Below are 14,049 nucleotides of genomic sequence, written 5' to 3' on the forward strand. Positions count from 1 at the left end.
TAAACTGGTGACTGTCTATTATTATTATTATTATTATTATTATTATTAATGCATGCTACATATTCATTTTCAAGAAAGGAACCTCTTCTCACCTTTGCTGTTTCCGTCAGGACCCCTCAATACGGTGCACTCTTCAATCACTCCATAAGGCTCGAAAAGGCGGTACACATCCTCCTCCGTCTGCTGCTTGTTCAGCATGCCAACAAACAGCTTCCTGTCCTCTGAAACACAACAGAGTAAAACATGTCTGTTATGATTTCTGTCATATCACTTCCGCCTTCTGGTCATACTTTACAGTACATTACATTTCTTCATTTAGCTGTCTAAGCATCTAGGTGTTAAAGTACTGGACAGACATACAAGTGCAGTATATGCTAGTGACCAGAAGCAAGTGCAGGATAATGCTAGTCCACAGGATGTCAGCTAACACCGGTTACAAAAAGTAATCCTTTGCCTCCGCACTGAAACATTAGCAATAATAGTAATAATGTAGCACTATGAGTACCTGACTCAGACATCTGCGCCTATTAACACACACAAACTACATCTCACAGCACTCCTGTACCAATTAAAGCCCCTCGATGTGCTGTCATGACTCATGTTCACACTTGTGCCTCTGATTTTCCTGAATGTCCCACCAGTTAAAGTAGTATTTTGCAAATATGAATCTCCAATCAATAATACATATACAGAAGACAACTACAGTAACTTAAATATTCTCCCATTTCAGCGTCCAAATAATGGTCATGAAAATCTTCTAGTCTTGTGCGCACTTCAGAAAGATTGCACTTCTCTATTATACTGTATATATACAATACGTACACTCACTGGATGTTTAATAGAAACTGTACATTTGCACATTCATGCAATTATCCTATCAGCCAATCATGTGGCAGCTGGACAATGCACAAAGTCATGCAGATACAGAGCAAGAGCTTTAGTCAAACATTAGAATCCGGAAAAAAAAAAATCTGATCTCAGTGACCATGGCATGGTTGTTGGTGCCAGAAAGGCTCTTTGAGTATTTACAATGCTGCTGATCTCTGGGATTTACCACAGAGTTTACACAGAATGGTACAAAAACCAAAAAACATCCAGTTCTGGAGGTAGTTCTCAGAGGAGAATGGCCTTTCTGGTTTCTAGCTGACAGGAAGTCTACAGTAAGTCAAATAACCACTGTTTAAAACCATGGTGAGCAGAAAAGTATCTCAGAACACACAACTTTGAGGCAAATAGGCTACGATAGCAGAAGACTACATCAGGTCCCACTCCTGTCAGCCAAGAACAGGAGTCTGAGGCGACAGTGGGCACTGGCTCACCCGAACTGGACATTTGTTTGGAAAATCTGATTGGTAAACTGGATATTCCATGAATGAGAACGGATAATTCCAGTTGTACGGGTATCTGAGCTAAACCTGAGCTAAAACTATTACATCTATGCAATTTCATTCAGTTTTGTCGTTATACATTATACACGTGGGGTACGTATTCTTAAGAGAATTCATAGCGCTGCATGACACCCACCTGATAAGTAACATAAACCAACATAAACATTTATAGAGCCTTATTCCAACAGGTAACAGCTATCTAAAATTCAGTTGCTCTGCAGTGTCTCCAGGGAAAAGTGTGCATTAGTGTGACATAATGTAGTATTATGACTTTTTCCGGGCTGGCTGTTCTTATCTCCAGTCCTGGAGACCCCCTACCCTGCACAGTTTGATGTTTTCTCTACTGCAGACACACATTATCCAGCTGATCAGCTAATTATTAAGCCCTTTAATGAGGTGGGCCAGGTGTGTTGAGGGAAGGGAAAACCTCAAACTGTGCAGAGCAGGGGGTTCCCAGGACTGGAGTTAAGTATCCCTGTGCAATGTAAGGAATAAAACATGACGGGACGTGCCGTTATAGGAGAATACTCAATAGGGTGGTGTGATGAGCAAACCAAAGAGCTGATTATTTTCTCTGATATCTCAGCAATATACCTGTACCTATATAATTCCTCTTATATCACAGCAACTTACAATTTTATATATATATATAGATATAGATATAGATATAGTTACATTTAAGGCTAGGGAACATATTACAAAACAAATTAGTTTACCTCTGACTGTTACAAAGCACTGACACTGGAGACTCCTTCCCAAAATGTTAAATAAATGTCTCCATACAGAAAAGGTTCCTATATCAACATTTTTTAAACCTCTTTATGTGGAGAGTCTGCCGGCTGTTAGACTGTCAGGGCTGCTGTTATAGACTATTAAACAACATTTTGAGAGTGCTGTGTTATAAAACACCCAAACTAATGCATTTTGTTTCCTTGTATGTCAGGCTTGTTTGTGATAGTGTGGCGTAGTTTCATATTTTGGCTATACAAATTTTATGAATAACTATGACAACACTGTAATGACAATCTTATGTATGCTTTACCTGGCTATTAAATAATTTTTACTATTAATATTAATATTTAAGATTTCTAAACTTATGGCAACCTCATGACACTGTAAGACAGTTTTGTATAGTTTTTTGGTCCTAATTTAGTTGGTTTTGCTGTTTAATATCACAACAATCACATTATTATTATATAACACTGAAATAAAATCAGCTGTCTTGACGTTCTTATACAGTTCACCCTGTAAAGTGTCTTTAGAGCCTCATGTAAGTTTGACTCAAGTTTTATGTCAAGTTGAAATAAAATCAACAAAAGTGGTCTTTATGACCTCTGATGCTCGTTGGTATATGTTAGTTGTCATAATGGGCTTATGTAGGTGTTATGTAGCACTACGAACACAAAATGCTTTTTGCTTAACCCAGGTGTGGACCAGCATTAATCCTAATACAACATGTGTACACTTTTAATATAGACTTCCATTATTTGTTAGCAACATTAGCTTAGCAACTCCAGTGTAAAATTATAGACAGAAATTCCAGAGACCACAGATGTTTTAGTTCATCAATATAGTTTGGTATAAGAAGTTGCCTAAGTAGTATACAAGAGACTACATTACAAAAACAAGTGCAAATTCAAGACGTTAAGTGTAATGGACGTGATAAATTCAAGCTGCCGCTAAGACAAAAGGACAGCTGGACGATTTGATAGCTGGATTTCCAATTCTGTATTTGCAGAATGGAACAGATTGGCCAGCAATGCTCAGTATCAACAGAAACTAAGCCATCATTCCTACCAAACAAGAGCATGGCAAATTGCATTCTCACCATTTTCCAGGCAAGAATAGCAGTTAAATGCAGGGTTCAGTCTTTTTTTTTTTTTTTTTTTTGCACCATTTGAGTGCTACAACATCTCCTAACCCTCCTAATCCAGTACTGAAGCAAAAGTAGGAAATTTGGTGTGAGGTGTCATGTTATTGGGGCTGGTAGAGCAAGGAGATGGATTGAGCCAGAGGCTTGAGAACAGAGGAAGCGTGCCATACTGGCGACAGAGGGGTGGAGGGAGGAGGAAAAAGGGACTGCTGGCGGGAGGTAAAAGAGCGAGAGAAAGCTCTAATCTTGGTAGAAAGCACATGGCACAGGCCACCTGCCAAATCAATCAGAGCTGACCCACAATAGCGGCTCCACACAAACCCCACATTTTGGTCGCAAACTGTGAGAGAGAGAGAAAGGGTGAGAAAATGTTGGTATGTTTGCCAGAGCAGCTTTGAATAAACCTCCTATTATTCCCCTTTCATGTACCCAGTGTGTGTCATGGGGAATTTGTGCGCCCACTGTGAGTGAAAGAATTGGCACCTCATCAGTAAGGACATGCTGATTAGAGAGTGGTTTTTCAAACAAGGTGTGACCGGGCAGCACAATATATTGTTTGTTAATCGTTATCTCCATATTGCCTTTGAAATATGAGAATTAGCCCTCTAATAAAGCACAATTTGAAAAGAACTATTGCTTACCACTGTTTCAGAGGTGCCAAAATGTGGCATTGGGATAATGGGTGAAAATAGCAGTAGTCACACAGTACAGCTTTTGCAGCATTAAAAACAAAGCACGTCTGTACGAGAACTGGCACATCCTAGCAACGGTATCTAGCCGGTTATTAATTCTGATTGGTCAGAAGGTATTGCTTAATTTTCTATAAGTAGCTTTGACATTATTTCTGACTGCAAATCACAGGTTTATCCGAGGGTGTGGCAAATGAAATGAAAACTAATTTCAGTCGCTGCACATGCAACTGGAATATTTTTTCTTGAGGAATCCGGTTAAGAGATTGTGTGGAAAAATGATATAGAGTTGGGACCCCTATTTTCAATAAACAATGCGCAATAAAAAAAATTAAGGTTCTCACCCTCGTATTAACAAACTCATTCTAATATGCTATTTCTATAGTTCATTCATAGTTCACACACTCTTATATGGTGAGAGACTTATATGGTGGATGCTCCTCATAAACCAATTTTTAAAAATGTGTAAAAATGAACATTTTGGGATTTTAAGACTGCATTTTTGTCTTGTCAACTCTGATTTCATGAGAGAAAAAAAAAAACCCAGAGAGGCTGGTGAGGAACCGGGCCTTTACTGCTGCTGTAACGTAAGTGATAACAGGAACTTGTTTCATGGACATTCCACAACATTACAGTTAACTATAAATGGAAAATATATCTATATCTATCTATCTATCTATCTATCTATCTATCTATCTATCTATATCTATCTATCTATCTATATATATATATATAGTAATGTGTTGTTCTTTAGTAATGTTGCAAAAACATTTGCAAAATTGACTGTTAAAATAATATAACTGTTATCTTATAAGTAAAAACAGGGACTAACAGCATCACACCAAGCTGTTTTTGATTATTTTACTAATAGCACAACACACGTTATATTGTTAGCAAAACTTAGCCATCACACTCGCAGATTGGTGGGTTTGTTTCCATGCTTATGTTGGTTTATTTTCTGATTTTAAAAAGTGTTATGCACAAAATGAAAAAAAAAGAATAAAAAATAACAAATAAATGTCTTTAATTTTTGAACACACAAAAAAGTGTGCTTTGAATCAGATTGGAAAAAGTCCGATTTCAGAGATCCTTCAACTGATCTGATTTGTACTAGGGTTAGAGTTAGTACGATTAAATACTATTAAAAACATTTACTTATGTCCAGTTAGTTACTTGTCAACATGTATAACAACAGAGCCAGAATGTGAAGGATCTCCCACAGGGCTCTATATTTAAAGAGTGCACTGTGTGAGTGGCAGAATTATTCTGTTCAGCTATTGTAAATGATTACCGTTCGAGTGTTGGAGATTGAGGCACAGAGCTTGCATGCACACTGCGTGAGTGTATGAGTGTATGTGTGTGTGTGTGTGTGTTTGTGCGTGTGTGCGCAGTTTGACTGATGAAACTCTCAGTCAACAGTTTCCACACAGCCTGTGTTTACCGAACACACACTCGTCCAGGTGTGTGATGGAGGCTTCTGAATGTGGGCATGATTGAGTCGAAACAATGGCTTGGGATGACGGGTGTGTTGCAGAGGACATGTGAGTTTAATGCCTTGTCGGTGGCCTTGTTTGACTGTCTCACACACACAGACACACAGCGCTGTCAGGATGGCCGAGCTTGACGACGTGTCAGAGTTTTATCATCTTTATGAGTCAAGGTCTGATGTCTACGACGAGTGCTAAGCTATATAAGGCAACGGCGCAAACGCCACAGAGCAACAGTCCACCCAAGGCCAAAGAGAGAGAGAGAGAGAGAGAGAGAGAGAGAGAGAGAGAGAGAGAGAGAGGGGTGGGGGCGAATCTAAATAAAGTATCAGAAAAGTGCCTGTAAATCACAAAATGTCTTCCAAGGCCATGACATTCATCACACACTAATATTCCTTTTCCACCAACACAGTGCTGGCACAAGTAATGAGAGAACTGTTTTCCGTTTTCAGAACCGACCCACGTTTCTACCGCTTTAACAGCCAAAAAGTAGCAAAGTCAAATCATGCAAAGTCTACACACAATATAAAAACATCACCGTAGACAATGATAGAGAAATACACACTAGACAAGAAATACATTACTGCTTCGTGAAGCTGCTCTAAGCAAGTATTGAGCAAATAGTTTAGGATCCAAAGTCCAGTCTTTTAGTCCGCAGGTGTCGAATTCAAGGCCTGCATGAACTTGAGAAAAAAATAAAACTGAAACAACTCAATATTTTTACAGTAGATCAGTAATATCTAGAATTCACATCAGATCCACAGCCTGTCAATTCCAAGACTAGCCAAGATCGAGTAAAAACCGAGGATTAAGGATGTCCAAAGCGACCAAATGAAAAACAGAGTCAAGATTGAGACTGAAAAGCAACAGAGACACGACCAAGTCAATACAAAAAAAAAAAACAACTCAAGACTGGACTCGAGTCCTACAGACCTCACGTGTGTCACCGTACAGTGTATGCTCTCACACCTCACAGAGCTGGAAAACTCTTTAAAATGGACTCCTATCTGCTGAGTCTGATGCATGTCAGACCTGCGTTTAAAACTGATGTGATTGTGATTCAGTGACTGAATCCAAATCCTGAAAATGTATCTCCCAGTGTAGAGAACTACAGAACTACTGAAAAAGAACTGCTGATGGACTAGAGACATAGAAAACTATGGCTGTGTATATACTTATTTGTTAAATATTCCTAGTTCTTAAATCTTATTCTTTAACTTATATGTTTATTAATATATTAATTATATGTATTTATTAATATTACAAATATTGATATTTGGAATATATTATTATTATTATTATTATTATTATTATTATTATTATTATTATTTATTATCATTATTAACATCTAATACTGCAAACAGTTGAATAGTTTCAAATGAAGGAGCCCTTCTGTTTCATAGAAATGTCATTCTACTTTTAGAGTCAATGTTATTTGTGTTCATTATTAGATGAGATAATAAAATGTAAAGGAAAAAAAAGCCGTAGGGTATACCTGTTCAAAAATGCTGATGTGGCCTGGACAGAATTTGAATTTGACACTCAAACACACTCTTACTCTGACAATGATTACGCAAAGCACAAAGTTATGTCGTTGCAATAGTTTTATTTTGTTAGCCTTCCTGGGACGTTCAATTTCACTTATGTACTAGCAATTCTTTTCAAAACCATTGCACTGTTTAGGTCTTTTTTATGTCGCGGCCATGTGAATAACTTGAGCTAAAGTTGCCATGACGATGAAAATGACTGCAAGCCCCAGATGACACCAGTTCTTGGTTCCAGATGTGGTGTTGGCTCTTTTGTGGTGGAAACATGCATAGAGATTAGTCCACCAGCTTCATAATCTGCACTGGTACTGGCTTCACGATTAAGTGGTGCTCTCTTAATAAACACACAAACACACACACACACACACACACACACACTTGCAGCACTAACTATAATAGCTCTCTGAGCAACAGCTTTCAGCACAATCCTCCCCCCAAACACTGCCTCCTCTAGCTCCCCTGTTCCTCTCTAACACTGCTGCATCAGCATCAGCATCTGTCTGTGTGTGTGTGTGTGTGTGTGTGTGTGTGTGTGTGTGTGAGAAGTGCTTTGCAGGCAGCAAGAAGCCTCTGAGCTCTCTCACTGTCATTCATTGTGTCTTGCTCTTCCACACCCTCTCTTTCACACTGTCCACCTCTCTCTCTCTCTCTCTCTCTCTCTCTCTCACACACTCTCACATCATGCCTCTCTATCAGATTTACTGACATGCTACTACACGTAAACAAATGTAAAAAGTATAAAAATTTCTAATATATACAACGTCGCCGATATCCATATCCATCTGTCTGTCCTTCTCTCCCTCCCTCTGTCATCCCCCTTTCCCCTGCCCCCCTGTAAGTGTTGCTGGCTGTTGCAGTCTGGTTGCTGGATTGCTGATCTGTTCTCCTCTGCTCGATGAGAAGCCTGGCTCGTTTCAGCTCTATTAGTGTCCAGCCTGAGGGGACAAGCAGTGCAGCGCATCATTATATACGCTGCAGGTCTGTGCAAATCTGTCCATACAATATTAACAGAGACACGAGAGACTGACAGTCTGCAGTGTGACGAGTTAACTTCATCCATCAGCGCTGCAAAAAAACAAAACAAAAAAAACAAAAAAAACAAAAGACATGCGCTGTGCTTTTAGCTACTCAGGTCCTTCTTGATATTGATTTTTTTTTAATACGAACTCCTGATTAAAAAAAATCTTATATATATATTTACTACCCTTAACCATTTTGCTGTATTTTACTTTTTGGTATCTGTTTACATTTTACTCCCTATTAATTACTTTATTATTTTATGCCTCATTTTTATTTCTATTATCTTGCCTTTTATGGTTTACATAATACTGCAAAGCTCCTTATTGAGAAAGAAAGAAAGAAAGAAAGAAAGTAGGGAAGGAAAGAAGCAAATGATAAAAAGGATGGGAGGAAGAGAGAAAGAGAGGGCAAATGAAAAAGAGGAAGAGAAGCCGAATGAAAGAGATAACTGAAGAGAGAATAAGAGAGAATGAAAAAGGGAATGGAGATGGCAGAATGATAGAAAGGGAGAGAGAATGAAAGAGAGGAGAATGACAGAGGAACAGAGGGAGAATATTAGAGAGGGAGAATGATAGAAAGAGGCGGAAAATAAAAGAGGGGTAGAACGGAAGAGAGGAAGATAGGAAGAATGATAGAGGTGAAGAAAGAAAGAAAAAAGAAAGATAGAAAGAAAGAAAGAAAGGGAAAGAGTAGTAGTGGAAGAATGGAAGGAAGAATCAAAGGACAAAATGGTGGGAGAAAGAGAGAAGAAGAGAGTTAGGCAAACGAGAAGGAGAATGAAAGAGAGAAAGATGGTTAGAACTGAAGTAAGAGAGGGAGAGAGAAAATAGAAGTAGATGGAAAATTAAAGAGATAATGAAGAGGGAAAAAGCGATAGAGAGAAAGAGGGAGAATATTAGAGAGGGAGAATTAATGAGAGAGAGAGAGAGAGAGAGAGAGAGAGGCGTGAGAGAGAAAGAGAGGGGGAATGAAAGAGAAAGGGAGATAATGCAAGTGTGAGGGGAAAGAAAGCGAGAGAAAATCAGAAAGAGGGAGATATAAAAGAAGAATGAAAGAGTGAGAGCTTAAGAGAGAGCGAATGAAAAAATGAATAGAAAAAAAGAAAGAAAGAGGAGTAGCAGCATCGTATAAAGTGTTGATGTTTCTGTGATATAAAGCCGGTGATGAGAACGACAGAGCAGTAGTGAGAGATAATTACGTTATCGGCTGAAAAACAGCGCAGGGGGCTTGGCGTGATTTATTGGATGCATATTCATAATATGACCTCGGAGTTACTCTTCTGTCTCTCCATCTCACTTTGTCTCTCTCTCTCTCTCTCTCCGTGCCAAATCCCTCTCTCCTGCTGGCTATAATGCTGATTATCCAGACAGACTCCTCATTTGCCTCTCATTAGCAGGGTGAATATGCATGAACCCCATGTGTTGGACTCTCCCTCCTTCCTGCCACTGTGGCTGCATCTGCATCTGCACTCGGCCTTTTCTCTTCTCCATCCCTCTCTCTATCCCTCTCTCCAGCCCTCAATTCCCTTCTTACTTTCTATCCTAGAAAGCATCAACTAACTTTCAGCAGCGACTTACTAAGTAGCTAATCTTGTTCAGTAGACTTACTCAGAAGTCGTCGTGCTCTGTGAAAGCTGGAGACAGAGAGAGAGAGAGAGAGAGAGAGAGAGAAGAGACAGGATTCTTCTAAAGCTCTCCAAAAAAAAAGGATTGGAGGGGGGAGAAGGTGGGAGAAGATGATGCAAGACTGAGTTAAAAATGTGCAGGCAGTAACTGTGTGCGTTCAGAGAGAGCTCAATCGGTTACACACCTGACTGGAAATGAATTGAAAGTTTTTCATATTGTGCTGCGTGTGAACATTCGATTTAATTATTTATTAATTTTTTTTAAAAATAGCTCAAATTGAGATTCTCCCAACCAAATATAACCTTGAACATTGGTTTCCATCTAAAGATGAATCTTTTTTTTGTGTGTTGCATATGCCTGGTGGGCATGGAAAAAAAAAAAAAAAAAAGAAAAGAATCAGTTACTCCAATTAAGAAATTGGTTTAGCTTTTATGATGGACTGAAAACTGGCAGATGTGCCTGACTGGGTGATATAATTGCAAATGAAAGTAAACAGAACTGAAATTAAATATGAGGTACAAGCATTGAGCTGTTAAAATGAACGGGTTTGAGTACTGTAAAATTATGCGAGGCTTTATGTGGAAAACGTATTGCTTTGAAAGGTAGAAAATGGAGTCACTGGTGTGAGATTAAATCATTTAATCAGTTAAGATCAATTCAATGTGATTTCTGTTTACTCATGATGCATATGTGTCTGTTCCTTGGGTCATGGTGATTATGTCCTTGATTATGTTTTTCTCTTATGTTTTTTCCTCTTATCTTAGCCTTGGGCATTATCTATATGGTCTAGAGTGTGTCCTTTGCATGTACACATGTAATCCAACTTATGTATCCAACTTATGTTTAGACTACAGAACGCCCAGGTTGTCTCTGTGTGCACAATAAACCATAAGCTCTTAAATACACTATATGGCCAAAAGTTTGCGGACACCTGAGCATCACACTCATATGTGCTTGGTGAACATCCCATTCCAGATTTAGTCCCCTCTTTGCTGTTAGAATAACCTCCACTCTTCTGGGAAGGCTTTCGACTAGATTTTGGAGTGTGACTATGGGGATTTGTGTTCATTTAACCACAAGAGCATTAGTAAAGTCAGGTCTTGATGTTGTGTGAGGAGGCCTGGGGTGCAGTCAGTGCTCCAGTTCATCCCAAAGGTGTTCAGTGGGGTTGAGGTCAGGGCTCTGTGCAGGACACTCGAGTTCTTCCACTCCAACTTTGGCACACCATGTCTTCATGGAGCTCGCTTTGTGCACAGGGACACTGTCATGCTGGAACAGGTTTGAGCCTCTTAGTTCCAGTGAAGAGAAATCTTTGTGTTACAGCATGCAAAGACATTCTAGACAATTGTGTGCTTCCAATGTTGTGGCAGCAGTTTGGGGAAGAACCACATTTGGGTGTGATGGTCAGGTGTTCACATACTTTTGACCATAGAGGGTACCTAGAACTTAGGAGACTGTAAAGGAAAGCATTACTATATATATATATATATATATATATATATATGCTCCAAAAAATGGCATCTTATTAAGTGGAAATACTGAGAATATAGTCAAATTTATCTAGTATTTCCTACTATAAGATTACAATAAACCAAATATAAGATTACTAAATCTATTTCAAGCCATGTATGCTCATTTCAAGCTTGAGATAGTTCTATTGGCAGATAATTTTACTCGTTTTAAGCATTTATTTCTAAAAAGAAGCAAAATTGTCTGCCAATAGTATAAGAAAACTACAAGCTTAAAATGAGCAATAATGTCCAGAAATAGGTTTAATCATCTTATATTTGGTTTCTTGTAATCTTATAATAAGAGATACTAAATCAATTTGACTATATTCAAGATATTTTCACTGCTAAGATGACCTTTTTTTGCAGTGTAGTCATAAGTAGTTGACCCTGGAAACCACTGAGAGAAAATAGAGGTAGAAATGACAGTATTGTCAGCATGGTGTGTGAGTTCTGACTCTGACAGTTCCTCAACCTCAGCTGCAGTATTATTTTTTGTGTCTCATACCTGCTGATGATATTTTCTACTTAATATCTGTTTCCCAAAATATAAACAAACTAGCAGGCCCATTTAAACCACCACAACTCTGACCAGGCAGTTACTAAGGATGAATGAATGCTGTATGTTCATTCTGTTTATCCCAGGAGCCTGTTTATCCTTCTTGAGACTGAGGAATTATAGTAAACTGACCAATATTATATATAATATTAGTCAGTTCTGAATCTGCTATTAGTGTTTTTGTCATGTTTAGCAGTCAGCAATGGAAAAGTCAGGGAAGAAAATTAAAAAAAAAAACAAATGGACCTTGAACCTTGAAACTAGAAATTGACAATTATTGATACACATGATAACCAATGTCTTTTTTTTTTTTCCCATTTGGCCTTGCCAATTCCCACCCACTAGTTATCAACCGGAGTGGGTGGGGCAAACACGTTCCAAAGAGTGAAGCCAACCTCTGCATCTTTTCAAACTGCTGCTAATGCTGCATCACATTGCAGTATAGCATTCAGAGAAAGCGCTATCTGCCCTCTTCTGCATGCATGAGCTAACAGATTCACACCTTTGGCTAGTGTCACTGTGATTGACAGCTGAGAGAGCGTGCCATCCCTCCCACCCAGACCACATGATCAATTATATCCCTTCGCTCTCAGCCACGAATGGCTGTGGCATCTTTGGGATTTCAACTCACGAGCTCTGCTTTTCTGTTGCATTATCCGGGATTGCTAATGAAAATTTTGAAGCATATTTTCAGTTTATGGCTTGTGAGTGAAACAGCTATTGCAGTAATATTTTTCATAATGTACCTAACAGTCCAAATATTAATCTGTAAATAAAACAACAAAATGCAGATGGTGCTGATTTTTCAGAAGTCTGGGACATGTGTGTGCACAAGTGTGTGCTGTGAAAGCTACAAATGATTGGGCAAAGGAAAAAAAGAACCAAAAAAATCTAGCAAAATAATGCGCTGCTGCGTTTCAGCCTTGCTGTTTGGAGGTTTTTTTTTTTAGAACTAGACTGTAATGTGCTGTAAACTGCAATCTGTCATATGTGGAGTAATTGTTTTTTTTTCTACTTTACGGAGGCTTTATGATGATTTGGATCATTATACTTTGCCTTCTGTGCTGATCTAAATAAAAGTATTTATGGGGCCCAGCGGTTGTCAAGCCAAAGGCTGAGACAGTAACTCAAGCACAGTGCTCTTCTGTTTCCTCTGAACTTTTGGCCTTATCTCATTCATATTCATGAAATAATCTCTGAGAGATTTACCACACACACACACACACACACAAACAGTGACATATGCATAGATACACTCATAGAGACACACATAAAGACCATCCTGCACAAACTGTACAATCCAATTGAATAATACATATACCTAAACACGTAGATTTAAACACACACACACACACACACACACACACACACAGAGCTTCTCAGTGACTTCTCAAGTAATTGAATCTGCAGGCTCCTTCACTCAAATTACTAAAGATGCAGATCAACTAAATAGATATATCAATAAATGATGAGAAGACATTACAGCCTATCAATCATCATATGATCCTTATGTACACAAATAACATGTTAAAGTCACTGCAAACACCAGTATGATTCAGTATATCAGCATAAATCATATGTGCTCATATTTTATGCTGTGCTCATTCTAATATGTTTTTATTTCTATAGTAACAACTCATAACAGCTCATAACACTGTAAGGTGGACGATCCACATAATCTGAGGTTGATAATAAATGGAGTTAAAAAAGTGTTATTTAACAAAGAAAAACATCTAACAGTTCAATAGTATGATGAAGCTTTCTAGGAGGAGATTTCAGGGAGCTACTATAATGCAAGTGATAATAGGAACTAACTTGCCTTGCATTTAATGTAACTGTAAAGGTTTAAAAAGTATGACGTGTCATTCGGTAATAAACTAAAATTTGTAATCATTGGTATAACGCTGTGGTATAAAAAGAATTAAACATTTCAGAATGTGTAGTTATAGGAAAATAATCAGCTTTTGGGTTGGGGAGAGCATTACACCACCCCGCCACTGAATATTTTCCTATAAGGTCTTGCCTACTAAAAACTTTTTTAGCAGAACTGATAAGATTTCTCTTAAAACCAAACCAAAGAATTTTTGACAGAGAGAGAGAGAGAGAGAGAGAGCATTTTCTATGAGTGACATAGAAAGGGAATGGTAGCATCTGGTGCTCGTATGAGTGTCAGGTGCAGCAGTGTTACTGGAGTTTTAAACACTATCTATGACTATCTATGATTACTGCCACTTTATTAGACACACAGAACTTGGTATCCTGCCATATTGGTACATATTTAGAGACTACGTCTCATTTCTTTCCATTCACAGCTTGTACTAATCACTCTCGACCCTGGTCAGTTCCTGACCAC

At 38.4% G+C, this 14,049-nt stretch overlaps 1 protein-coding gene across 1 annotated transcript in view; it reads right to left on the minus strand.

Moving 5' to 3' along the window:
- LOC113533496 (CUGBP Elav-like family member 5) overlaps positions 1 to 14,049 on the minus strand; it is a 191,735-nt gene that overhangs the window by 44,068 nt on the left and 133,618 nt on the right. The window contains exon 4 of the mRNA XM_026925666.3: positions 93 to 221. Within this exon, the coding sequence (XP_026781467.2) occupies positions 93 to 221 (129 nt within the window). The remainder of the gene's footprint in view (positions 1 to 92; positions 222 to 14,049) is intronic.

This window comes from Pangasianodon hypophthalmus, chromosome 21 (genome assembly GCF_027358585.1).
Source record: "Pangasianodon hypophthalmus isolate fPanHyp1 chromosome 21, fPanHyp1.pri, whole genome shotgun sequence".
Lineage (NCBI taxonomy): Eukaryota > Metazoa > Chordata > Actinopteri > Siluriformes > Pangasiidae > Pangasianodon > Pangasianodon hypophthalmus.